The following is a 24,601-nucleotide window of genomic DNA, read 5'->3' as shown; positions in this document are numbered from 1 at the left end:
GCTCTCCTGTCCCATTGCCAGTGGTGATGATGAGATGTTTGATGACTGTCAAAATCGCCAACAAAGTGATAAAACGGAAGGGGAACTCTAGATAATGGACACCAATGGCGGCTAGAAATGCAGACAGCTAGTTTTACTACACCAAAGAAATGACACATTGGAACACCTTTGAAGCATGGCAAGTCCAATCGGGGGATGATGAGATGTATTGTTGCAGAGCGTCTCCCATCGGCATGCGCTGGCCACTCAGGTCAGGTCGGCACAACTGTCAACCCTGAACTGCTGAGCCTCACGCTGCGGACCATCAATATCAACCCTCTTGCCCAGCTGAGCTTCTCGACTTACAACCTCTGCCGATGAAAGGGCTTGAAATGAGGGTGACGTTCAGAGAAAATAATCCGCGCTCCTTCTCGAGGTCAACCTTCGGAAGACGTTCGCATGTGTCGTTTTAACAAAAAAAGCCCACTTCAGCCCGGCTCAGTCAATCGAATCAACTCACACACATGATGTGATTGGTGATACCTACCCATCTTTACCGCTGCACTAAGCACACCGCAACTTATCTTGCGATGTCGGTCGACTTCGTTCCATACGCTTTCTTGCTTGTCACCTTTCCTGAAGGCCAAGCTTTGGAACAGCAAAAAAATCAAGGCAAAAAATGTTTGTAAATATATGGCGATGTTGAAAGTGGTTTCGTCAATCACAGTGGTACTTTAGCACCTCTGATGCTCTCTGAGCCTTTTCTGTACCTTGAAATAGTCTCCTTCAGGTAGAACTGCTCAAGCTACGCAATAGGTAGTAGGTACTGATAGTAACAATAGTGTAGCTAGCTGGAGTCCCCCAGATTCCTCCCAGCTGCGGTGGGATTTTGCGCCGGCTTGGCACATAGTGGCGAAATTCCAGGTTGGCACTGACCACGCGGGAGATACTCTTGCAACAACCCCAAGTCCCGTCACTGAGATGGCGGTGATGTGGTGCAAATTCACCCTCAGTTTTCAGGGCGGGATCCTCGGGGAGGGGGGAGGGGAGGGGGGGGGGGAGATGGATGAAGGAAAACGTATCGAGCAGCCACTTCTTTTCATTCCTTGAACCCTCACCAGATCTGTTCACATTCTCTTCCCATCTTCACCCACCACCACCACCACCTTCACTTGCTTCTTGGCAGATTCGACAACTCCTCATTTCGGCTCTATTTCATCGTCTTCTGTCTTTCCGCCAGCTTATTCTAATTACCATCTTCATTCTGGATTCGCTTCTTTATTGACAATCCGGATCTCAACACGGCTCGACACGCCTTCAATCTTTGAATTACGCCTTCAGCTCAAAAGCACAGTCTTCATCTTTTAAATACCATGCCTTCGGTCTAAATAGCGTGGGATTTGCTATCTTGAATATATTGTTTTGCGCCTTTCCCAAGCGACACGCCCTCTACACATACGCACTTCCCACTCCAAAGACTCCAAAGACACCATCACTCTTCACGGCTCATCTCAACGACGCCAAATCTATTCTGCTCTTCCAAAGAGACCACGCCTCCATCCCAAAGACATCACTTTTCTTATCATATTGATACCCGCGAACACACTCGACCTCACTCGACAGTTCCTGTTCATTTTCTACCTGGACCTGGTAGAGTCCATCGTCGAGCATTGTCCCGTTCCCTCTCCAATACTACCAACCTGGAACTCGGTGCACCAATCTCAGCAGCTCACAATGACTTCACCCAAGATCAACATGTGGCTTGAAAGAGCCCGAGGTGAATTGACAAGGAGCGAACTTGTCGAACTTCTTACGGCTATCGGAAAGCATCTTGCCGATCATGGAGAGCAACCGGGAATCCATACACTGTTGGAGGGCGCCTCACGTAAGTCACCTGCGATGCTGAAGTTCAGGACGGTGACTAACGGAAGTCCAGGTCCTTCTTCAAGCGTTTCCCCAGCTACGGCCAGCTCTGATCAGAGAACATCACCTTACCCTAAGAGGCCTCTGCCATTGCCCATCTCTCATCACCAACGAGGAAAGCCACGTCGCGTTAGCTACAAACGGTCCTCGCGCTCCCCTGCCTCAGCCCGGACAGACAAGGACACCGACCTTGCCTCCCTTCTTTGTATGCTGTGTTTGGAAATCGGGAAAACTACCCCCTTCAAGTATAAAGCCGATCTTGTCACACATTTGCTCAATTTTCACCTCAAGAACCACTGTCAGTGGGAGTGCCCCCAGAGCGGCTGCGGCAAGCCGTTTGACTCCACTCATGGAATGAAAGAACATCTGAAGGAGGCTGGCCATGAAACGATTCACTGTGGGAAACTGGAAGACTTACTGGAAGACTGCAAAACTGCATTATGCCCACAGGTCGTCTTTGCATGTGGTGCAAAGGTTTGCAGGGAGGTCTTTATAGTATCCGACCCCTCCGAACCTGCAAGAATTGCTGCAACCGCTAAAGACTACTGCAAGCACATCGCCAACCACATCGTCGTAGGTCACGAGTGGTCTTTTTCAAATCGTTTCCGGAATCTGATGCGCCAAGATGGTGTGTACGAGGCCTTCACGGCTCGGGGCAACAACGTGGAACACTTCAATTGGCAGCCGCATACCTCATTCGTGTTGAGGAAGGTGTTGGAGACTCGCCATTTCAATGCTCAGGATATTGAACTGTTGGTCCTCTGGGCTGAAAAGCTCGGCTTCGGATCCTACTCCCTACCCACCTCGCCGATACCGACAGAGCCACTCTTGGGCATCTCACTTCCTAAAGAAAGTGAGAGCTGTGCCTGGTGCAACAGAAGTCCCACTGCTTTATTGCCCCCTCCCCCCCACAACGGGATTCCTTTTCACGGCTTCAGTTACTCGCAGGCCTCTGAGACCCCGACTGGAGTGGCTTCACTACCGGCATCCAGTCATGTTGAGTTTGTGGCTGCTCAAAATGAGATGGGCCGATCGCTTACAGGCATCAAGGGCAATCTAGAAGGCTATCCTCTGGGCGTTAGTGCCAGCTTTATTTCTGGCCAGACCGCGGTTCCCGCTGGACATGGTCAACTGTACATCAACTATCCCTCAACCTCCCAGCAGCCTTCTACAACTCGGCCGGCTTCTTTGATGGGCGACATGCATGCGCCTCATGAGCCACTATCTGGGATCAACGACCATCTCAATGGCCTTCCCCTGGCCGGCACGGGCAGCTTATTTTCTGCCGGTCAAACTGCTGTTGCGTTTGGAATGCACACCAACGATCCCTCGGCCTCCCAGCAGGCTTACACACCTCGGCCGGATCTAGTGGTGGATGAATATGATGCACCCCATGAAGTGGATCAAGAGGACACTCCAGTTTGGACAAGGAACACCTACGACCGCTGATCAGCGCCTGGCTCTCCGAAGAGAGCTCTCGACACTCAACCCCTCAGCATGTCGTCACACCTCTTGCTTCGCCACTGCACCTCTTTCTTCACCACTGCACCTCTTTCTTCGCCACTGCACCTCTTTCTTCGCCATTGAGGGTACCTTTTAGACTCCGATAACAACTTTTCTGGCGATCCTTTTTCTTTTGCAATTTCTTTGGGTATGCTACATGAGGTAGATATGAAAAGAGGGCTGATTATGACTATCGATATGAATCACCGGGAAAATCCAAGGATGAAAGGAATAATGTCTCATGGGTATATATGGGTTTTATATAGATGGTTAGGCGCTTGCTTCTTGTTCAATGCATTACCTTGTTCTGTTTTGTTTTCCTTCTTCTGCTCTCTCAGATCCACTGTCCAATCCTGTTGGTGATCGAGATGAATGACTAACGTTCACCCTTGGGGTTTTGTCGGTATCGTCATGGTTGGGCAGTGCCGAGCATCGGAGTTATAAGTTGGTAGGGTAGGTAGGTAGGTATGATAAGCGAAGTAAAAGGTCTGGATTTGTCTTGTCGGACTCGGGACGGGTTAGGCTGCTAGGCATGATCTGACAACATCAAGGAAGGTAGGCAGGTAGGCTTGAGACATCGCAGGAAAGATTGGGCAGAGGAACAGAAAAGGGTCGCACGGCCGTATGTCGGTGGCTTAGTGAGGATTAGAAGTCTCGTTCATGGATGAGTGCGTAAGTGGGTGAGCCATGGGTGAGTGCGCAAGTGAGTGAGCCATGTGTGAATGAGTTCGGGTGGGTGCTTTTGACGGGAGGCTACTGTAATCACTGAAGGATCGGCAGTTGAAGAGAGATCAATATTGGTGTCAGATGCAGGTATGTTGCTCCGTCCGGGGAAACACTTGTGCTGTGTAAGCGAGGCTATCGAGGTTGTGGATCGGACGCGGAAGAGATGGAGATGGTGGAATGAGGGGTTTGAGATGGTGATGGATTACACTGCTTTGGAGTCGGAGGCTGGCTGCATGAGTTGCGGTAGTTGAGTGATGTGCGAGTTTATGGAGGGAGACTGAATGAATGAGGTCAAAGGAGGGCTTGCTTCGAGGGCAGGCACGAGGGAGCAACCCAGCCTGCTCATTTCCAGTGGTCAGTACCTATTATTCCTTCCAGCCATCAGCTTTATTGACAGCGGCTTCTATTAGACCTCACTGCTTCAAGATCAACCGCCAAGACAGTAGATATACCCATTCCTTGCGGCTACTGCCGCCGCTCATCAGACCAAGTCTTTCAGCCTCGACCAAATCGTCGTCCGCACTGTTACGTTTCACACCTCCTCATCTCAGCTCTCGAGGAACTTTTCACATCACCTCCTGTGCGAAAAATGCGCCTGGAAATAAGTGCCGTGTCGTGTCACATTTTTGGAGCATTTTCCGCGAGTCCCTTCACCTGCACCTCGGACATCGGAGACTGAAGGCCGATTCACCAGCAGTAGCTGCTGTATGTGTCAATTCTGACAGTAACAAGCTAACAACTGCTGTGCCCGTCAAATAGATGAAATCTCGCTCTTGTCATCATCAGTTGAACGATCATTCGCAATCTGATATTTATTAGCCTGGGTTCTGGTCGTCGTCAAAAATAGAGAGGAACCCACCACGGCGGTTAACCCACGATTGGGCGAGCTTCCCCCATTGCCGCTCGCCGCTAAAACCTACCAAGATTGCCGCCGATGCAACTTCTCGAAGCGCAAAACCATCACCACCAGAGCCGCATCACCGCTCTCTCCCAGCTGAGAAGTTACGAAACACCAATGTCTTGGAATCCACGGACCTGGACCACCGGAGTGGAGGGACGGACGATCTACTGATCTGCATGTTCCCGCACCAACTTCGGAGGAAAACAAAAACCTCTCTGCTACCCCTGCATTTGGCGGCGTGTTTCAACAGCAGCCAGAATCCAGGGGTAAACAAAAAAAAAAGAGGAGAGTCAATCCATTGGGAATGACGGGATGACGTCGCACAACCAAGCAAACGGATTCCCGCAGCTTCCACCCCGCGATTGTTAGCCCCCCTTTTGTGATATGCAGGCGGATGGCTTAGGTTCAAACAGTGGCGTTGGGAGGTGCCGAGGTGGTCCAGGAGGTGGGCGCCAATCATAAGGGGTTGTTTGCTCACGACAAACAAACCGAGTCCTTTACGGCTGGATTCTTTTTCTGACTGTACGCTGTGTTGGATGGATGACCCCTGGGGAAACATCCCGACCCTACCTCCGGATCGGTGCTCTTGGATGGCTACGCCGGGAGGATTTACATGTAAGTGGCAGGGAGGATCTCGGTACCTGCATGCACACAGTATGGATGCACAGGAACGTGAGGTAAATTTTCCGGTCCCTTGCTCTCGTGGTAGGGATCCCTTCGTTGGTTGCACCCCCTATTATTGTTGCGTTGGTTCTCCTCGGCTGTTTGTTTGTCATACTGCGTGTGCATCCTGTTGTATAAGACCATAGTTGGTCCCAGCAGGTCGGGTGCTTGCTTCCTCTCTTGTCCCTCAGTCAGTCCTGAGACTCTTTTCCCTCTTTGACACCAGGCTGTCATTCATTCTTTTCGACTCTGGGAGTTCTACTCGTGCTTTGACAAAAGTATATCTTTGGTCATTCCTTCGCTTCGCTTCAGTTTGGAGCATCAAGAGCCAGCCGTTCCTTTTTGGTTCTTGTTTCTCCCTATTCTTTCACAGTCTCTTCGACAGAGACAATAGCCTGGATTGTTGATCATCCTCTTGACGCCTCGATCTTTTCAGCGCCACTCACTTCGACTCGACTTGCAAACCTCGGCAGCTGGCTTACAGAATATCACATCCTCAGAGAGCCACCCACCAAGATGCGGTCCAACCTCTTCATAGCCAGTCTGGCTACCACCTTTGCCTCCCTGGCAACAGCTCACACAGTCCTCACTACCGTCTTCGTCAACGGCATCAACCAAGGTGATGGCACTTGCATCCGCATGTCCAAGAACCCCGACCGCGCCACCTTTCCCATTGAAGGCATCAACAACGCCAACATGGCCTGCGGTATGTCTCCCCCCTTTGTCCTTCTACTTCCCGAGTATCTAACCCTCCCCCCAGGCCTCGAAGGCGCCACCCCCGTGGCCTTCACCTGCCCAGCACCCGCGGGCTCAACCCTCACCTTTGCCTTCCGCGAATGGGCCGACGAGCCCACCAAGGGCGCCGGCCCCATCGACCCCTCCCACATTGGCTCAGTAGCAATCTACCTCAAGCAAGTCTCCAACATAGCCACCACAAACCCTGCCGGCGGCGGCTGGTTCAAGATCTACTCCGACGGCTATGACTCCTCTCGCAAGCAATGGTCAGCAAAGAAGCTCATCACGGACAAGGGCCTCCTCTCCTTCTCCCTCCCCTCCGGCTTGCCAACAGGTTACTACCTCGCCCGCTCAGAAATCCTCGCCATCCACGACATCTCCGGCTCAGGACCCCAATTCTTTGTCAACTGCGCCCAGTTGTTTGTGTCGGGGTCCACCACGGGAACGGTGTCCATTCCCTCGGATAAATCAGTCTCCATCCCCGGCCATGTCAAGTACTCCGATCCGGGAGTTACCTACAATGTTTATGAATCCAACCCTGATACCAAACCTTACAAAGTTGTCGGGCCTGCTATTTTCCGTCCATCTGGTCCTGGCCCCAGCACAAACGCTAAGCAAACCGACGGTGTGATCCCAGCGGGTTGTATTCTCAAGAACGCGAACTGGTGCGCAAAGGAAGTGCCGGATTATAGCAACGAGAATGAGTGCTGGAAGGCGAGCGATGACTGCTGGGCGCAGTTGGATAAATGTTATACTTCTGCGCCGCCGAGCGGCTCGAGGGGGTGTAAAGTCTGGCAGGAGAAGAAGTGTGACAAGATTGTGGATAGTTGCCGGAGTGGGGATTGGAAGGGGCCGAGGAATAAGGGGCAGAAGGTGGGGAGTGAGAGTGAGAGTTCGGCGCCCGTGCCGGGGAGAATTCCCGGGGTGGGGGTTAGTCCGGGGGTGGAGGAGCCGGGGGTTGTGATCCCTGAGCCGGAGCCGGTTGAAGGGGGTGATGGGGGGTATGAGGGTGGGAATGGTGAGGGTGAGGGTGAGGGTGAGGAGGAAGAAGAAGAAGAAGAGAATGTCCCTGCTCCTACCACGACGGGAGAAGCGGTGGTTGTGACACCTGTTCCTACTACACTTGTTACTAGGCCTGCGACTACTACTGAGGCTGCGGCTCCGGTGACGACTGGAGGGGGAAAGAAGGGGTGTAAGAAGAGTAAACACTATAGGAGGAGGGCGGGGAGGGACTAGGTGGGTGGGCTTTTTGGACTCGTCGTCAGGTGTTCAACTTTTATCTTTCACTTCTATTCTCACACTCCTTAGACACTCTTAGGGACTTTTTTGTCGTCGGTGTTTACTTTGATCATTGGGAGGGATGGGATGGGACGGGTTGGCTTTCACTTCTTCAAACATACTTATCTTCAGTTGTACATTTGCTTTTGGGACGGGTTTTATGACGGACAGGACCAGGTTCGGATAGGTCTGGCAGATAGATTTTAGGAAAAGAATAAGGAAAAGAAATGACTGTTATGACATGCATGATGTTTCTTCGTGTCCAAGATATGTAAACACTGGTGTCATGAAAGGAAGAACTACGATAGTTGACCAGTCTTTATCAGCCCGCCAGTCTTGTCCAACCGTGCGACCTCATAGCCTTCCTCTCACTATACACATACAACATTGCAAGTTGAAGAATGATGAGTTGTACAACATACAAATGCTCTGTCAAGCTAACAGGCAATAGTAACTACAAAGCTATGGCAGAGATAAGTTATGTACCGGGAAAGAAAAAATTACATGCCTACCAGCTAAACAGAAAGCTAAATCTTGGCAAAGACTACAACCAACTATACACACCACCCAGTATCCTTCTACCCGCATTAACCTCTAGCAAATGACCCGCCGACCATAAATCCACCCATAAAACACACAGGATATCTTGCCCAACATACCCCCATTAACAAACCATAATATCCCCGCACAGGTATCTAGCAATACTAGCACCTCATAACAAACACCAAATCCCCTCACCCCTCAAGAAAGCAACTTCATCACGTCCGCCATCCTCGTCTCCTTCCTCTTCTCCCCCTTCTTCTCCCTTTCCTGGAACGCCTTCCCCACCAACTCCCTCTTCTCCGCCTGGATGTCCAGCACCCTCTCCTCCACCGTCCCCTCCATCACCAACCTCCACACCGTCGTCTCCCGCGTCTGCCCCAACCGATGCACACGATCGACCGCCTGATCCTCAATCGCAGGCGCCCACCAGCTATCTGCCAAAACGACAGTATCAGCAGACACCAAGTTCAATCCCACACTGCAGACCGCCAAACTAGCCAGCATGATCCTTGTTTTGGGGTCCTCGTCAAGAGCCTTGATAGCCACGTCACGTTTGGTGGCGTTCATGCTGCCGTCAATACGAGTGTAGGTGTACCCAGCCTCGTCAAGCTGACGCTGGATGACATTGAGGAAGGAGGTCCACTGGCTGAAGATGATGACTTTTGACCCCTCCTTCTTCAGGGTAGCTTGCAAAATCTTGAGCAAGGCTTCGGTTTTGGAGCTCTTGGTCTCACGGTCGAGGTTGTCCACCTCCATTTCTTCGATGCCCTTTTCAGGTGCGGGCTCAACCAAGTTGTCTTCGGACAGGCTAGCCCGACACATAGGGCACTTGCCCTGGATTTCAATCACCTTGGAAATGCAAGGCCGACAGAAAGCATGCTTGCAGTGAGTGATGACCGGGCTCTTCATGGCCTCGAAGCAAACAGGACACTCCTCTTGGCTTTCTATGAACAATTGGAGGGCCTGCTGCAAAAGGGCGCGGTTCTTGGCGTTGAGTGGCACGACATCGTTGTCTTCGAGGAGCTGAAGAAGGTCGGTGATGCGATCCTTGCACAGTGTCCAGTGATTGCAGCTGTGGCATGTTAGTGCGAAAGTCACAATACAAACAGACGAGAACACACACGTTTGGCGAAGACGCAAAAGTCTCTCAAGCACACTCTGGAATCTATTCTTCTCGGCACCAGGCCCTTTCTTGCGGCTCTGGAAATCCCTCAGCGCGCCCTGCGCTTCAGAAAGCAAAGCGTCGTATTTCTTCTTCTCATCCTCCCAGAAGGTGATACGGTGGATGTACTCGGTCTTGGCCGGAAGCTTGAGGTCCACAAACTTCATGTCCTTGAGACGACGGAGACAAATATCATTCATAAGGTGCTGAAGAAGAGACACGGCGCGACGCTGCTTAAGCGCTAGAGGTCTACCAATCACCATGTTGAACACTTCTGGTTGCTCGATACCACCAGTGATGCGGAGGAATCTAAGCAGAGAGTGCAGATCTCGGATGTTGTTGATGCTGGAAATAGTTAGCAACAGCTCGTGAGAATGGGCACAGCATCAAATGACATACATGGGGGTTCCCGTCAGAACCCATCGTGACTGCGCCTTGAGCTGGCAAGCGGCCAAAGCAGCCTTGGTCTTGGCGTTGCGAATGGTGTGACCTTCATCGAGAACAATCCGGCGCCACTCAATCTGAGAAAGCGGTCCTTTGGCAGAAGCCTCGCTAGCCAAGGTACCATAGCTTGTAATGACAACACCGTACTCCTTTAATGCCTTGGCAGTGGTCTGCCTGGTCGTACCGTGATGGATAAGAACCTTGGGGGCGTCCTTCTCGTGGACATGGCGCTGAATCTGTTGCTCCCAGTTGCTTATTACGCTCACAGGCGCCACAATAAGCGTGGTTCCGGGCCCTCCAGTCATGATCAGACTGATGAATTGCAAAGTCTTGCCTAAACCCATATCATCGGCCAGGATTCCTCCTGACAGAAGAGAAGGGGGCGTTGCAACGGTGATGTTGGTGCCAAGATTGTTGTAGTTACCCTTGGCATCGCGTTTCCAAAGCTGTACCGAGTCTGGGGAGCCAGGTTGCGGGAAGGTTGGGTTTTCCTTCGCGGTCAGCCAAGCAAGACCTTGGAGCTGATATGGCAGCAATTTGGCCTTGATGGACTTGGGTTGCTCAGCTAGGGGCATTTTCGAGAGCTGCTCCTCGCTTAAGGCCAGCGTCTGGACAAAACCTCCACCAGTTGGCCGAACATTCACGGACTGACTGGCCTTGGTGAGGTCCTCTAGATTGGTTTCCGACGCCGGAGCCGGAGCCGGAACGGGCAATCCCACGGCAGACCTGTCGCTCTTCAAACCCATAGATGGACGCCATCCATTCTCCGCATATTGACGGCGCAGCTCATTCTCGGCAGCCTGACGCTGTAGCTCATTCTGCTTCCGGGTAGTCTTCAACTGGGTGGCCTTGAGCAGCCTGTCTTTCTTGAGACGGTCCTCCAAAGCAAGGCGACGCGCGGGGTGACTCGTCCCGTAGATGTTGATCTGGACTGGGCATTCATAGTATTCTTTAGGCCCGCTGACGACAACCTCAATGTCAATGTCTCCAGCGTCCTACAGTTTGTTAGGGGATATCGACAAGCTCGTGGGCCCGGGAAGACGTACCATGTATGGAGCAAGCCTGGACGCGACATTGCGGGGAATGTGACCGACTTGCATGCCAAACACATTGTCGATGCGAATGGCATTTTCATCGTACTGGTTGGAGGGCTCTCGCTTGGAAACAACGACCTCGCCAATCGTCACGACACCATTGTAGTATCTCACACCGACAATTTTTGAGGCTGGCGGAAGCGTGTTAGTAGGCCTTTTATACTGATGGGGCAGAGTGTACCTACCAAAGCCACCGTAGAGCTCCAGCTGTTCATCGTCAGTCTGAGTGAGCGGCTCATCGTCAGCCTGAGTGAGGGCGATAAGCTCAGCTTGCTCGGGAAGACTCAGAGGAGGATTCTGGAATGCCTCTCGCTCGGCGGCTGTGGGCTGCGAATAGCTTGGCGGCTGCGAAGAAGTTGACGGCTGTGAAGAAGTGGACGGTTGCGAAGGAGGTGAGGGCTGCGAAAACGTGAGACGCAGGGCTTTGGCGGGGGGCGTCCACCCGCTGTCGTCGGAGGCACGTTTGCGAGGCGGCATGTTGAGTTCAAACGCGCTAGACGCTAGACGCCAGACGTGGCGAACTGCCAGTGCAGTGGTCTCGTAGCTGAAGAGAAGCACAAGCTCGGGGTCCGGCGAAAAATAGAATAAAGAGGAGTTCGGATGGCAGCAAGCCCCCACGAAACTCTAAATGCACAATTGGGGCGGGAAATGACCCAATCGTGAATGACGTCGCAGGTCGACCGGGGTCGCAGTCCCGCCAATTTGGAAACTGTCACTCAAGCGCAAGTGCCAAACGCGAAAATTTGGAGGGGCTGACGCGCAATCACGTGACACCAAGCCTGTTGATTAACGGCCTCCTTCAATGTCACCCCCTGACATGTTGGATACCCAAGTTCAATTGGAAAGATGTAGTCGCTATATGTCAGGATATAGTCGATATTCTATAGAAGATAGTCTTTAAACCTTGCAGATAACCCGATTGGGCCCTAGAGAACGCCAGAAAAACACCTATATCCAACTCCTCGGCTCATACGCACTCATGCACGACTTCGAGGCCGATCAAGCGTAGAGGCATCATATGTCTCCTGTGCAGGCCTTCTTTCCAGATCCCTTGGGGTGCTTTGGGTGGTCATCAGTATGGGGCTGTCATCTGGTCTGGCCAGAGATAAAAAGTTCCATGATGTATTTGCTCGCCCGACCATTGAGGGTGAGTCATTGTCATGTGGTTGAGTCGACATAGATCTTCTGACAGTTTCGTAATATAGTCGTCTGGGAAATCCGCTAATGGATAAATAACTTGGAGAAGTTTGGCCTGGTGTAGGCGCGCGAAGGCCAATGGAGAGGCGAACAGGGCCGGAGGAGGCTCTTTCAATCTCGACCTCGACCTCGAATTTTCCGCTTCTGCACATCTCGGTCCACATTTCTTGTCTGATGGCAATCTTTTTGGTTTACTCTTTATGCTGGCGGTAATCGGTCTGAAGCAAGAAATGTGGCTCAAAATCGGGCGTGATACGGCTGAAAAGCAGAGTGCCGAGGGATTTGGCATCATCGCTCCCGGGGTCGAATCTGCAGCGGATGGAACCTGTCGTGGACATATTAGTAGGTTTTCACTTGGAAATCACAACGTCCATCAAAAAATGGCAAAGCTGTCATGATTTCAGCTTCCAGTCATGAAGCTTGTTTTCGGGGGGGATGCGAGGTCTATGGCACTCGTCTAAAACGCCGGCATAAATCGAGCTGCAGGATGGGTGTGTCTCTCCAAGGTGTGGTGATATGGGAAACAATGGGACAGCCAACACATACCTTTGCAAACACGGCCCTTGATCACAGGGCCTTCCCTCTAGAGGCAAAATGAACTCGCAATCAGCCTATCGGCCGCGTCTCTCAGTTCGAGGCTCCCTCTGGCACTTAGACGAGTTGTTGTCTCCAACAGATCCAGTTGGTCAACCTTGTTTAGACCCGGTCTTATATCAAACATAACATTGAGTCTGATATAGCGTGCCCGGTCTTCGGGATTGTCGGTTATGGCGATATGCGCGTAGTAAATCGTCCCAGGCCTTCTCACTGTTCAGTTGGCCCTGAGCCATACCGAGGATGATGTTGACCAAGTTGTGAAACCCTCTTTTTGTTGGCTGGGGGACCTGGTTAGTTACAGCATCCTTACTGGTACCCAGACCAGTTCCGGGAGATAGCAGTACATCGGGCTGTTGATATTGGACATCCTTCCATAGAATCTGACGCTCATGATGAGCAACCCAAGCGGGACAATTGTAATGCAAACCTCCATCTACGAAAAATTTCCCAGTAGTAGGTTGAACATACGGCTTGAAGTAGGGAGGTGCAGCCGATGTTGCCAACGCACTGTTGTGAGCAGGGCGATCAATAAATTAATCATGTGCGAAATAATTGCAGATTGAGTGAAAGGGGGACTTACGCTTCCCAGACCTTTATCTCATTCTTGGGATTTGCCAAACGCAGAATTTCGTAGTTCGCTATGATCAGTTAGTACCTTGATTACCTGAGGTTCCTAGCTGGGGTATGTTCCAGAAGGGAAGAGCAGGCAAAGAACGAATACCACATACGCCTAAACTTCTCGCGTTTGGGGCCGGTGACGTTGTAGTTGGTTAGCAGGATCGGCTTGTGAGACTTCCCTGATCGCAACTTTGACATGCAACCGAGGTCCCTTGTGTTTGTCACCAAATAGTAAAGAGTCCTCCCCGAAGACTCCCTGCACCCCTTCTTTGAGAGGTCTTGTCCTGTACCAGCTGCTTCACAGCTTTTTCAGTCTTCGGGGGGTGAACGCCTTCCCACAGAGGTCCTTGAAATCGCGTATGCACTCTGATACAGGAAGATCTTTTACGCCCAGGCCGAGAGAAACGATTCCTCCGGTGCTAAAGAGTTCATAGTTAGCTTCACAATGCCTGATGGTGGCAAGCTGAGAGCAATATGAACTTACCTGGTACCCACAATCAGATCAAAAAAGTTTTGCACGGGGATGTTGTTGAGGAGTTTCTGTAATTCCTCCAGCATGATCAACTCAACAAGACCCCGTACACCACTTCTGATAAATGGAGATTGTCAGTGAGTGTACATGGAACAGGGACATGAGAGGGTGTGATGTAAGATTTGCCCATCTAGACACAAAGCACGTTTTCCAGCACCCTCTGGCTTGAACCTAATCTGAACTGGATCCCTGTCCCAATTATGCGTGTGGCGGCGAAGGCAATATCTGACGAGCATGATGTCCCGTTCTTTATGATCACCAAGGGCGCTAACACACTCGGTGCACAAAATATGCCCGCAAGGCAAGACATGCTCTGGAACGTTGTTGATGCAGCAAAAACAAGTCCCGTGGCTGACATTTTCCGAGTGGGAGAGCTTTGAGTTGTCGTCATAAAACCGCTCCAAGCGCTGAAGATGCTTACCCCAAGCATTGTCCTTTTCGCTTCCGGCACGTGGGAGCTCTTCCATCATCTTCTTCAGCTCTGCACCGATTCCATTAAACCACCCCTCGAACTGGTCGTCAGTGATGCTTGGTTGATATGGCCCCTTCTGAAATATTTTGCCATTCGAGGCCTGGTGACCCTTAACATGGGCAAATCGGACGTTGCAACACGTATAACCGTTGCTTTCAAAGCCACAAGGTAGCCATTTGTCACAGAGCTCTTCAAAAGCCATTCTCGCTGGTTTGCGAAACGTGTTATTCAAGAGGTCCTTGATTGTCCCTGCAATATCTGTCAGCTAGTTACTAAATTACCTAACTCAGAGATCAAACTTCTCACCTGTGGGATTGTTCGAGTGATAACAAGTGTCATACAGGATGCGAGCAGGGACTTCACCTTCTCCAGGAGCTGGCGCTCGGTGTTGGGATATCCCATACCACTCATTCCGTTGCGAACGGCGAGTACAAGGTGTAGCATATGGCCCTGAAAGTCGTGAGGCATGGGGTCAAGGTGTAAGGCCTCCTTGACAAAGTCGAACGGCTTATCGAGGTTCTCTGAAAAGTAATCGTATGCGGCGTTCATGAATTGGTGGAGCTTTTCCGCATTAAGCGCCATACGTATGGACCTCTTCTCTGTGTGCGAACTCGTGGCCCTGTCTCTAATTGTATTGTAGAGTTTACCGATTTGTTCATCGATCTGCATATATCGTCCTGTGGTTGAATACGAACAACTGTAATGGACTGGTAAAAGCATTCGAGAAGCTCTTTTGCGGACTTCACACTGTGGCCGCTGAGCTTTAGCCCCTGAACAATTCTGATAAGTTCGGGAACCTGCGTGATATCTTGTTGAGCCGCTAGTAGCATATCTGTAGCGGTGCGAAGGTCCCATTGCTCCTCATTGATGGCATTGTCGGTTCGGTTTAGTGTAATGATGAGATGAGGTAGAACTGGTTGATTAACAGCTTTCTCGATAGAGGAATACGCCCATTCCACCAAGTTCACCAGAACATCTGATTGAAATGTCCTCCTTGGTATCAAGAAAAGCAGGTCAGTAGAAATCCACGTGGATATTGCATAAGTGATTTACCTAGGTTCCTGAACCACAAACACAATGACGTCCGAGAATGTGTAAAGTATTCGAGGAAACAAACACTTCACAGCATACACCCTGGAGGAGGTTCTGGAGTCTTTGGCCCACCCGATCTTTCGCTGGAACTTTCGCCGTGCAGACCTTTCTACTGCTCTGATGTTCCTTGGCTCTTGGTACACTTTGGCCGCCACCCAGGCCTTCGCAGTCGGCAAGTAAGACGGGGTGTTTCTCATGATGAGTAGCTGGGTCGACATAAAGGTGGACGTCTCCAGAAGTCGATATGAGGTCGTCGGTTAGACCGTTCACGGGCGCAGGAAAGGATTTGGTGCCCACAATACTCGCTTGCTCGCGGCCGATGACTGTGCTCTTACCCTTACCTGCTGTTGTTAGCGATAAGTTTAGGAGGATCAGGACTGCATGTTCGATGTACCTGTTTTGCCAACAAAGGAGATCAACTGCGGATAACGATCTGACGTGCTGAACCCATCACTTTCCAACATTATAGCAATCAAGCGGTCTGAATAGTCGAGAAACGATTCATCGCTGCTCTTGTTCACACCAAACCACATGGTTTCCGCATCAGTATCGAATAATTCTGCTTGGTCTTCCTTACTCCTCCCTTCGCCGAAGATACGTTCAAGACGTTCAACAAATGCCGGGTCAACCTTTTCGTGTGGACGGTTGTTGAAACCCCTAGCACCTGTTGAAAATTATCCGAAACGAGTCTGCTTACTCAACGGACCTATCTTGTCGGCGTACCAGGACCATGAGGGCGCTCTTTGTCCCAGTAGTCATCGCAAAAGGTATAATGCCCACATTGGACGCAAGTCCAGACTTTCTTGTTTGTGAGTTGGCAAGCAACACAGGACTCTGGGGCCTGAATTTGCTCATTACAAGGCGGCTGTCCGTTTTCCAAGGTCTGAGAAACTGTCATTATCAAGTTGATAGCGTCAAATTGACCCCGGGGTAGAGAAGTTGGTGTGTGGTGAAAAGAGCTATGAACGCGAGAGTATGATCCAACAGGCAGTGATCAAGCGAAGCCGTAAGATAAAAGGACAAGAAGAAAGATAATGCCAGAGGGAGCCAGGAAGAAGAGCCGAGAGGAACGAGACCCCCGTTAGAAAGGCTGGCGTCATGTTCGCCAAGCCTCAAGCCAACACCTCCTGACAATTCCAAAACTGCATTTTCCAAAACTAGAACACCACGAAGGGCGATGGTGCTCGCCCCGCATAAGGCTGAGCAATGACGGCGTATCATTTGCCGACAATACTTTTGGGGCGCCTGCAAGATAAGAATAATGATTTGATTTGATCATTTGATCGATTCGAATGGTGAGGAAATTAGCTCAATCTGCATGATTCCGGTACCGGTGTGTTGTCCCAACTAAAGATTTGGATTGTGCTGTGTGTGGTGCACCTCTCGACCCCCTCTCAGACGCAGAGCCTCACGATGTGGTCAAAAAAACAACAACAAGAGACTTCTAGACCCGGATATTCTTTTGCAAGTACCTGGTAGTTAACGAATTCCAAAGACGCTAGCTGTTCGGGGCTTTGCAAGCCCCTGAGAACAGGCCGTGTTGGTTAGGTGCAAACAGAAAGTGGTTATGGCTCAGTCTCTCCATCAAACGCAAGAACAAACGCAAGGACCTGGCCAAGTATCTTAGGTAATTTGGGATCCATACATCTGTGATCACAGCTCTGAATTATTTTCTGCATGCATGCGCCGTTGTGTTGCAAGCTGATGATGATAACAAGTGGATTATCCACAAGTTACATATCACAGTACACCTAGGTATTTACGCCAAGGCAAGGTAAATAGAGTAGTGATAAAGTAACATGACGTGTCTTTCTTACAGAAAGAAAATACATATAACACCAAAGGCCCCTCCCATTCCGCTTTACAACTTCCTCAACTCCGACTCGTCATCCGGTACAGACTCCTTAACGCCTGACAGAAAAGCCATGTTAGCAAATCCGCACTGAATATGTACTTACAGCCGCCATAGAAACCACAAAAGAGAACCAGACACTCACAAATTACCGTCCCGTCCACAAGAGCAGAACACCCTCCCCAACCAGAAGTGAAGACATTAATCCTATCAAGCCCATCCTCCGAGACCCCAAAAGCAGAAGCGATATCCTCACAGGTGTCCCCGCCCTTCACGGTGTAAGTCTCGCACGACCCACCAGCGGGGGGTGGGGGCGATAGCTCGATGGTTGGCGGTGGGGGTACCGTCCGCCGGCGACTCGATGGTGGGGAGAGGCAGCAGACAGGTTCGGTGCAGCACATGCGCATGCCGACGTAGATGTTCCCACAGACGTTGGGGTTGAAGCGGTCAAAGTCGTATTGCGAGATGCGGCAACGTTGGGCTAGTTCACTTTGTGGGAGAGGTTTAGTGAGGCGAATTGATGTCAAAGAGGGGAATCCAGTTGAGAGTGGTAGACGTACAAGCAGCCTTCGCCGGGTTGGGCGTTGATGGATTGGCATTGGCCCATGTTGAGGTTTCAAGATAGTACAGAAATAAAAGTCTGATCAGCTGATGAAGAGTTCAAAGAATTGGGTTTGAAGGGCGTCTTTTCGGGATCTTATACAGAGAATTCCATACACCGGCAACAACACGGGGGCAAGATACAAGGGTCGCGAGGTCTGGTTAGGGCGATGTGGTTGTTGGTTGTTGAATATCAATGCATTACACAAAGCCTAGTCACGAACATTTCCATATTAGGACATATGATGATTTCTGTAGCAATAGTCAGCTCCTATGTAACCTTGGAACAGGGGTGTGATGATGGGTTGGTTGTGCAACTAGCAACCAACAACATACCAACATCTGCAATGATTCTCATTAGCGAGTTTCAACTATCTTGAAATGTCGGTCAGGACTTCCGTTGCCGCGATAATTCCGGGGCTGTGAAGGTAACTGGAAATGTTCAGATCAAAGATGGGGAGCTGTTGGTGGATGGTATCTGTCGGCTCCGCGAAGACTAAGAGCAGGATTAAAAGGGTTTAAAAGGGGCATTGAGTGGAGCCAAAAATTCACCAAAACATACAACACCAGGGATTCCCCAGTGGTCACCCACCTGAGTACTAGTCTGGCGATCAGCTGTTTGACTCGGGCAGAGCGGACGGGATGCCGTATTTTCAGCTGTCTATGGTCGTATGTGATAATTTGGGTAAGAATGTGCTGCTATTAAAGTTGGGGCTGATGGCCAATATTTCCGGCCTCGGCGGCTTCATGGTTGAAAATATGTACGAGGACATAATCTCCGAGACCCGGATAGAGACGTAGTATTTACTGAGAAACACCAGCTTGACTGAACTCGATTATTATTGGAGCTATAGTAGTGGCATCCTGGGTTTGCAGTTCGGTAACCCAGCTTCCGCAGCCCTTGAGCTGAGTATGATGGGCATCGTATAGTACGCTGTCTAGCTCCAACATTTTACTGACCGCCACTTCGCGATTTACCTCGCCTGGCATTCTGTGGCTGGCTGGAGACTTGACGGGCCTTCCAACTTTCCAGCAACATCTGCCACGTCTCGATGTTTGTAGTAGATTCTTCTCCTAGGATGTTCCGCTGTATTTGAATATAGTCCTCCAGCAACTGGATTGCTTCATCGTAGCGGCCCATGGCGTGCCAAATCAATGCCAGATTGTACATATTGACCAGAGTTTCCGTGTGATCCGGTCCAGACGCCCTCTTTCGCAGTTCGAAGGCTTGGAAGGCGAAATGCTCCGCCTCTGTGTACCTCTTGTCGTCCAATAATGTGTCTGATAGCTTGCCCATACAGTGCATAGTGCTGGGATCTTCTTCTCCAAAGTTCTCCATGTATATCCTCAGCTCTTTGTTTTGTGCGTCAGCGGCAAGCGATAATCGATCCAGGTCCGAGTAAATCTCTCCTAGTACAGATAGGAAATCTGCCACGCTGAGATCATCCTCTCCATGCACTCTTTTTGCCGCCTCAAGCCCTTGCAGTGCCAGAGATTCCGATTCGTGTTTGTTGTCATGGGTACGACGATATACCTCAGCGAGCGTATACATTCTGTAGAGTGTCTCGCGATGGTCCTCCCCTAGCGCCTGTTTACTCATTTCAAACGTTTTCAACGCCAACGGCTCAGCAACCGAGTACTCTTCACTGTCAGTCAACTCCCATACCAACCTGGTCATACTCTTCAAAGTGTCAGGGTGGTCGATTCCAAGAAGCCTCATATCTGCTTCCACTTTCTGCACTGGCTGCAACCGCAAGATCGCGCTCTGGTCAAGGAGCCTAGGCGATATCAATGGTATTGCTTCCATCCCTTTTAGCGGTGGTATCGCCTCCAGTGCAATCTGCTGCAAATGCCTTCCCAGATGCTGACAAAAGCTCGTGCTGTCCCTCTCCGTCTCTTGCGTTGTCCATTCGTCACACAGTGGGCAGGATCTAGTAGAGGAGTCTCTTTTTGTTTGAACCATGGCCAAAATATTGCTGGTTTTCAGGTTTTGGGATTGGTGCTTGGTGTTAAGGTGCTGCATCAGAGTCGATCGAGACAGAAACCTTACGTGACAGGGCTGACACTTCCAGGTGCTTCTGTGAAACTCAAGTTCGTGGCTGAACCACTCGCGTCGACTTGCAAACAGACCCGATCCGCATTGCTGGGATGTACAGACGTAAGGTTTGAGGTCCTCAGACACGTGCTGCCTAAAAAGACAATTCCAAATTAGCACCCAGTCGCAGAAATAAAAGACTGCAAGCCTGCTGTCAAACAATCAACATACCTCCATTCGGACCGTGTGCCAATTGATTTGATGACACCACAGAACGGACACTGAAAAGGTCTGCCGAACTGAAGAGGGATCCCATCAATGACAAATGTGGTCAAGTCTGCTACCTCCAGCCCACCATTGTCTTCCTCGAAGACAACTCGTTCGGTCCCAGTGTCCGTATCATACGTAGGAGTTGTATCCTTTTCGGTTGCAGATGTGTTGATTGCCGTGCTCTCCTTTGGGGTCATAGACGGGGCTGGAGACTTTGACTTTGATTCGTTGCCTGATAACAACGTAGGTAGGCTCCTCGGCTCCAGTTGAGGGGTGATTTCTGGCGCATGTCGGTCTTTCGTTTTGCTCTTCCTAAGAATTAACGCGCGGCGGAATAAAAGGGCCTGTCCAAGTGTCTTGCAAAGCCGAGGCTGTTGAGATAGCTTCGGATATTTTCTTTGGAGGCGGCACATGTGATAATCATAGATGAAATCTTCTCCTGGTGTCGGAACAGGTATTGTAGCTAGACTGCTGCTTTCATGACGAATTTCGCGTCGCAACAAGGAGGCCAGCTTGAACAAACGGTCTATATGAGACCGAATACTGAGAAAAAGTTCATCAACTCGAGTTGTTGGCGAGGAAAGAAACGCAACGAGTTCTGCGTTCTCTGGGTCTGCTTGCTCTTCATCTCCCAGCAGAGACATGAGATCATCTTCATGACTGCCGGGCTGCTCTTCGGAAAGTACCGATCCAACTAATGTGGGTAGATGAAGGGCAGGAGTTAGAAGCTGAAACGTCCACCTTGGAGAGGGAGTTTCCATACCGTCGTTCAGGGCACTGTTAAGATTTAGGAGGGTATCGTAGATGGCATTGTGAGCATCCTGTTTCCGTTCATCTGTCGAGTTCCAAAGTAGCTCGTCTTGTAACCCCTCCAGATCCTGTCTCCAGACACTGAAGCGGCCCTGGGTATCGTGTGCTGTGATGGTATGCTGGTGATCTCGCGGAAGGATTTGAATTAAGTGTTCGAAATTTGCCCAACATTGCCTCGCTGAGTCAAACAAAAGTTCGGGATCAACGTACTCTGATATTTGTGACATGTTCAAGGGGCTTCTTCGGTACTTTAACAAAGTTGAAAATCGACACAGATGATATCAAACACTGGTGAAGATGACCTTCGACATCGGCAAGCCCCCGCAAGGTGCTGACGCTTACCCCTCTTCGATTGGGGCGGGTAGTATTTGCACTGACGTGCATGACCAGAACGCACCCCTCCACAATAAAGCTGTCGTCGAAGATTGACAGAAGAAAGGCTGGGAGGTATTCGGAGGGAACTTGATATTCGCCTTTAATAATTTCGTCAAGGTATCGGAGCCCATCAACCTTAATCCACATGTCTGGCCTCGAAGTGGCCGGTGTCGTCCTCGGCACTTTTCCACTCATCATCGACGGTGGGAAGCTAGTGCGGGGTTATCTTCAGATGACAAAGTTCTGGTGGAAGTTTTCATCACAATTCCCCGACTTTATCTCTGCCGTCGAAGATGAACTCATTGCATTTCGACAGAACGTGGAGCTTCTTCTACGACCTTTGGCCTTGGATGCCGCCACAGAGTCAGACCTCTTGAACAACGCGCATTCGAGAGGATGGCACGATTCAAAGCTCCGATCGATGCTGAAGGCTCGACTTGGCAGAGAAAAGTTGGTGTGGTTCATGGAAAAGCTTCGCCGTCTGAACCAAATTCTGGAAGAGATTTGTATTCTGTTGATGCCCATACAAGACGGAAAGGTACGTTAGGAATGGTCACGTTCAGCGAGGACCATGATGGATTCTGACACAATGTTCACCTCTAGATTCACATCCCACGTTCGGGGACTGTTGATTTTGCAATTCTGAGACTGGCTGTTAGCTTCACAAAAAAGCGGGATCTGATGAAAGAAGTAACCACGATAAACACACAAATCAGCCGATTTCTCGAGGCGGACCTTCGTATAGCGCAAGCCACATTGCTTGCGCCAGCTATCATGGGCAAGGAGGAGTGGAAGGCATGTCTAGCTGCCACGGCTCCTTATCTTGACATGCAGTCTAAGACGGCTCAGCTCTACAGGGCTTTTCGACCTGAAAGTTGGCATTGCAGGTGTCAAACTCTTCATCCGTGTGGGATAGCTACGGTCTGGTTTGATCACCACGCAAAACAGCCAGGAAGGGGGGCTATCAACCTGTTTCTGGGTTCAAATGAGCCACCAAACATGCCTGTGGAAGTAGGCGTCGAAGTCTCTGCTGGAGTGGACTCTACCTGTGACGGGAGCGGCAATGCTGAGCCCTTGTTCGATCAGGTGGCAGACCTAACCGCTCGTATACGGCTGGATGCCGGGTTCGAGATGCATGTCAAGGCAGGGGAACAGCAGAATTCCACGGTGCTCGCACTCTCAAGCTTCCAAACCGCGGTAAATCCACGTCAATCCATCATAGACCCCATCTGGATGCCTAGGAAAACGGCAAAGCTCGCAAAACCAGATTCGGCACAACGCCATGCAGTACCCAAACTTCCTGAGGCAGCATCGCCTGTCCCAAAGAAGCTCCGGGTTGGTTGCAACCTCCTGAAAAATCCCATATCTGTGCTGGAGCAACATGGAGACACCATTCACTGTGAGGACAACACAATCACTCTAAGTGCTAAACGACAACATCCAAGTGAGACAGGGTCCTCGTTAAAGTCAAGTATACAAACACTAGTGGACTTTCGCAAGTCAGCCTCCCTTCTTCTCAGCGAGCGTATTCGCATAGGCATCAAGCTTGCGTACACCATTCTCGGACTGGGAACATCCGCCTGGATCCCCCAAGCCTGGGATGATCGCGATGTCCAGGTTGTCAGAAATGCACCCCCCATGGTTTACTTCCACCACACTTCTATCCGCTCGGCACTGGAGCGACAAGTGGCCAACGCCAGAGAACACGCACAGATGACTATTTTCACACTTGGAACGACTCTCCTCCAGCTCCTCTTTCAGGAACGCATCGAAGACCAACCCTACTACAAAGCTCACTGTAACTCCGATGGGTCGGCGAATGATTGGACACATTGGCGGGCGGCGCAGGAGTGGCAGGAGGAGGTGGAAATGACACATGGGCCGGAGCTGGCGGATGTCACTGCGAGGTGTGTCGGTGTCAACTTTGTCGACACACCAGACCTGGGGAAAGCCGAGTTCGTTCAAGAGGTGTTGATCTCTGTGATCGAACCGTTGGAGAAGTACGTTAAGCATTTTTGAGATGGGTGTGTGAGTTTCGATGGGCCGCTGAGCTGTCGAGGCCACCCACAACTTCATGTGGACGTTGACTAGCTGCCTGGTAGCTACCTACCTGAACCCACAAAAGAATGGATCCGAGACCAACCTCTGCCAAAGCCACCCCACCCATCACCATGGTCCTCAGCCAGTCCAACCAGCATCTTTCCATATACCAAACCCCTCAGCAACCCAAAGCGGACAGGACCAAGTACCCCAAAACCTCAAGATTCACTATCGGCGCTGACCTTGTTCATCTCCTCCACCAGGGAGATATTGAACATCAGTCATGTTGCAAGGCATAACGTGACCTTGGTAAACCGCTCCATGAAATGAATCCTTGAAATGGGGTCAAGAGACAGCAGGAAGCACCGACAGCCATTCATGAACAGGCTGAGCTAAGGTAGCAAATATAGTGTGGAAAACTGTAGGAGCAATGTTGCCGGACTCGAAACAGTGATCAAGCCAGGCGGAGTTCATCTGAGAGGGAAAAGTTCAAATTGTTGAAACATTAAATGATGAGATCTATCAGGTGGTTTTGACATTGGTATCAATCACGCTTACTGGGAATCAAATGCATGGATAATAAAGATAGGAATTAGGTAGTCAGTGGCTTGTAACTCATACCTGGTACCTACATACTTATGTTTCATATCTGCTCAGTGCCCGTTGTGTCAATTTCTCGTCCCCTGGCCTTCGTCCCGGCTCAGGACACAATTTATCCCAACGTTTAGATAATTCCATCCCAACATGTAAACCGCTTGATCATAACTTACGGCATTGTTAACTAATTTAGTGGTTAGCTAGGATAGAGTCGCTTGTTAGCGGGGATAAAGTAGCTGGCCAGCTGGGATAAAGTCGCTGGCTAGCTGGGATAAAGTCGCTGGGTAGCTGGGGACAGGATTGATAGTTAGCTCGAATAAAGTCGTTGTCTAGCTGGGATAAGTGCAAGTGATCCTAGGGTGTTGATGTACCTGGATTTAACATAAGACTCAGGTAAGAAACTTCAAATTATGTATCTGGCCTCCTGCTATCCAGGAAATCTAGCACATTCACATCAAGGCACTGGCAACCAAAGGCTCTCCCATGCAAATATACCATCAAACTGTCTGTCTAGCCCACACCCTTCACAAGCAGTTTTAACCGCTCCTAGATGGGTATTTAGG

General features: G+C 50.5%; 9 protein-coding genes across 9 annotated transcripts; 4 read left to right on the top strand and 5 right to left on the bottom strand.

Moving 5' to 3' along the window:
* Positions 1-1,071: 1,071 nt before the first annotated feature.
* Positions 1,072-3,351, top strand: QC762_0051210 (uncharacterized protein; the record flags this gene model as incomplete). Its single annotated transcript, XM_062883505.1, has 2 exons — positions 1,072-1,864; positions 1,916-3,351. Exons 1-2 carry the CDS (start codon positions 1,714-1,716, stop codon positions 3,349-3,351), a joined length of 1,587 nt encoding a protein of 528 aa, XP_062744528.1. The 5' UTR covers positions 1,072-1,713.
* Positions 3,352-4,303: 952 nt separating this feature from the next.
* Positions 4,304-4,736, top strand: QC762_0051200 (uncharacterized protein; the record flags this gene model as incomplete). Its single annotated transcript, XM_062883504.1, has 2 exons — positions 4,304-4,485; positions 4,578-4,736. The coding sequence occupies exons 1-2, from the start codon at positions 4,417-4,419 to the stop codon at positions 4,734-4,736; spliced, it is 228 nt and encodes a 75-aa protein (XP_062744527.1). The 5' UTR covers positions 4,304-4,416.
* Positions 4,737-6,211: 1,475 nt separating this feature from the next.
* On the top strand, positions 6,212-7,957 carry QC762_303310 (uncharacterized protein; the record flags this gene model as incomplete). The annotated part of the gene is made up of 2 exons (XM_062888629.1): positions 6,212-6,401; positions 6,456-7,957. The coding sequence occupies 2 exons, from the start codon at positions 6,212-6,214 to the stop codon at positions 7,664-7,666; spliced, it is 1,401 nt and encodes a 466-aa protein (XP_062744526.1). The 3' UTR covers positions 7,667-7,957.
* A 146-nt stretch (positions 7,958-8,103) lies between these two features.
* QC762_303300 (uncharacterized protein) lies at positions 8,104-11,646 on the bottom strand. The gene is made up of 4 exons (XM_062888628.1): positions 11,137-11,646; positions 10,904-11,082; positions 9,813-10,852; positions 8,104-9,758 (listed from the first exon to the last, which is right to left on the bottom strand). Exons 1-4 carry the CDS (start codon positions 11,426-11,428, stop codon positions 8,450-8,452), a joined length of 2,820 nt encoding a protein of 939 aa, XP_062744525.1. The 5' UTR covers positions 11,429-11,646; the 3' UTR covers positions 8,104-8,449.
* A 157-nt stretch (positions 11,647-11,803) lies between these two features.
* Positions 11,804-13,561, bottom strand: QC762_303290 (uncharacterized protein; the record flags this gene model as incomplete). Its single annotated transcript, XM_062888627.1, has 4 exons — positions 11,804-12,473; positions 12,695-13,252; positions 13,326-13,383; positions 13,474-13,561. 3 exons carry the CDS (start codon positions 13,559-13,561, stop codon positions 12,862-12,864), a joined length of 537 nt encoding a protein of 178 aa, XP_062744524.1. The 3' UTR covers positions 11,804-12,473; positions 12,695-12,861.
* A 100-nt stretch (positions 13,562-13,661) lies between these two features.
* Positions 13,662-16,639, bottom strand: QC762_303280 (uncharacterized protein; the record flags this gene model as incomplete). Its single annotated transcript, XM_062888626.1, is given in 9 exon segments — positions 13,662-13,782; positions 13,848-13,952; positions 14,034-14,625; positions 14,709-15,044; positions 15,059-15,360; positions 15,421-15,542; positions 15,565-15,800; positions 15,854-16,123; positions 16,183-16,639. 9 exon segments carry the CDS (start codon positions 16,355-16,357, stop codon positions 13,662-13,664), a joined length of 2,259 nt encoding a protein of 752 aa, XP_062744523.1. The 5' UTR covers positions 16,358-16,639.
* A 692-nt stretch (positions 16,640-17,331) lies between these two features.
* Positions 17,332-17,918, bottom strand: QC762_303275 (uncharacterized protein; the record flags this gene model as incomplete). Its single annotated transcript, XM_062888625.1, has 3 exons — positions 17,332-17,419; positions 17,489-17,800; positions 17,872-17,918. The coding sequence occupies 3 exons, from the start codon at positions 17,916-17,918 to the stop codon at positions 17,332-17,334; spliced, it is 447 nt and encodes a 148-aa protein (XP_062744522.1).
* Positions 17,919-18,623: 705 nt separating this feature from the next.
* QC762_303270 (uncharacterized protein) lies at positions 18,624-21,686 on the bottom strand. The gene is made up of 3 exons (XM_062888624.1): positions 20,980-21,686; positions 20,178-20,910; positions 18,624-20,100 (listed from the first exon to the last, which is right to left on the bottom strand). Exons 1-3 carry the CDS (start codon positions 21,251-21,253, stop codon positions 18,864-18,866), a joined length of 2,244 nt encoding a protein of 747 aa, XP_062744521.1. The 5' UTR covers positions 21,254-21,686; the 3' UTR covers positions 18,624-18,863.
* On the top strand, positions 21,209-24,062 carry QC762_303260 (uncharacterized protein). The gene is made up of 3 exons (XM_062888623.1): positions 21,209-21,317; positions 21,392-21,939; positions 22,005-24,062. Exons 2-3 carry the CDS (start codon positions 21,547-21,549, stop codon positions 23,418-23,420), a joined length of 1,809 nt encoding a protein of 602 aa, XP_062744520.1. The 5' UTR covers positions 21,209-21,317; positions 21,392-21,546; the 3' UTR covers positions 23,421-24,062.
* The last annotated feature ends 539 nt before the right edge of the window (positions 24,063-24,601 follow it).

The sequence above is a fragment of the Podospora pseudocomata genome, chromosome 3, assembly GCF_035222375.1.
Source record: "Podospora pseudocomata strain CBS 415.72m chromosome 3, whole genome shotgun sequence".
Taxonomy (NCBI): Eukaryota; Fungi; Ascomycota; class Sordariomycetes; order Sordariales; family Podosporaceae; genus Podospora; species Podospora pseudocomata.
Note: the sequence above shows the minus strand (reverse complement) of the source record. Positions and strands in the feature narration are given on the sequence as shown.

What these genes read in the sequence shown, in the direction of transcription:
- QC762_303300 (XM_062888628.1), bottom strand. Translation starts at nt 11,428, where the DNA reads ATGCCGCCTCGCAAACGTGCCTCCGACGACAGCGGGTGGACGCCCCCC. An exon ending in GGAGCTCTACGGTGGCTTTG is followed by an intron (nt 11,083 to 11,136) that starts GTAGGTACACTC and finishes CGCTTCCGCCAG; the next exon opens with CCTCAAAAATTGTCGGTGTG. An exon ending in CCAGGCTTGCTCCATACATG is followed by an intron (nt 10,853 to 10,903) that starts GTACGTCTTCCC and finishes AACAAACTGTAG; the next exon opens with GACGCTGGAGACATTGACAT.
- QC762_303270 (XM_062888624.1), bottom strand. Translation starts at nt 21,253, where the DNA reads ATGTCACAAATATCAGAGTACGTTGATCCCGAACTTTTGTTTGACTCA. An exon ending in TAACAGTGCCCTGAACGACG is followed by an intron (nt 20,911 to 20,979) that starts GTATGGAAACTC and finishes TACCCACATTAG; the next exon opens with TTGGATCGGTACTTTCCGAA. An exon ending in GGCACACGGTCCGAATGGAG is followed by an intron (nt 20,101 to 20,177) that starts GTATGTTGATTG and finishes TTGTCTTTTTAG; the next exon opens with GCAGCACGTGTCTGAGGACC.
- QC762_303260 (XM_062888623.1), top strand. Translation starts at nt 21,547, where the DNA reads ATGTCTGGCCTCGAAGTGGCCGGTGTCGTCCTCGGCACTTTTCCACTC. An exon ending in TGCCCATACAAGACGGAAAG is followed by an intron (nt 21,940 to 22,004) that starts GTACGTTAGGAA and finishes GTTCACCTCTAG; the next exon opens with ATTCACATCCCACGTTCGGG.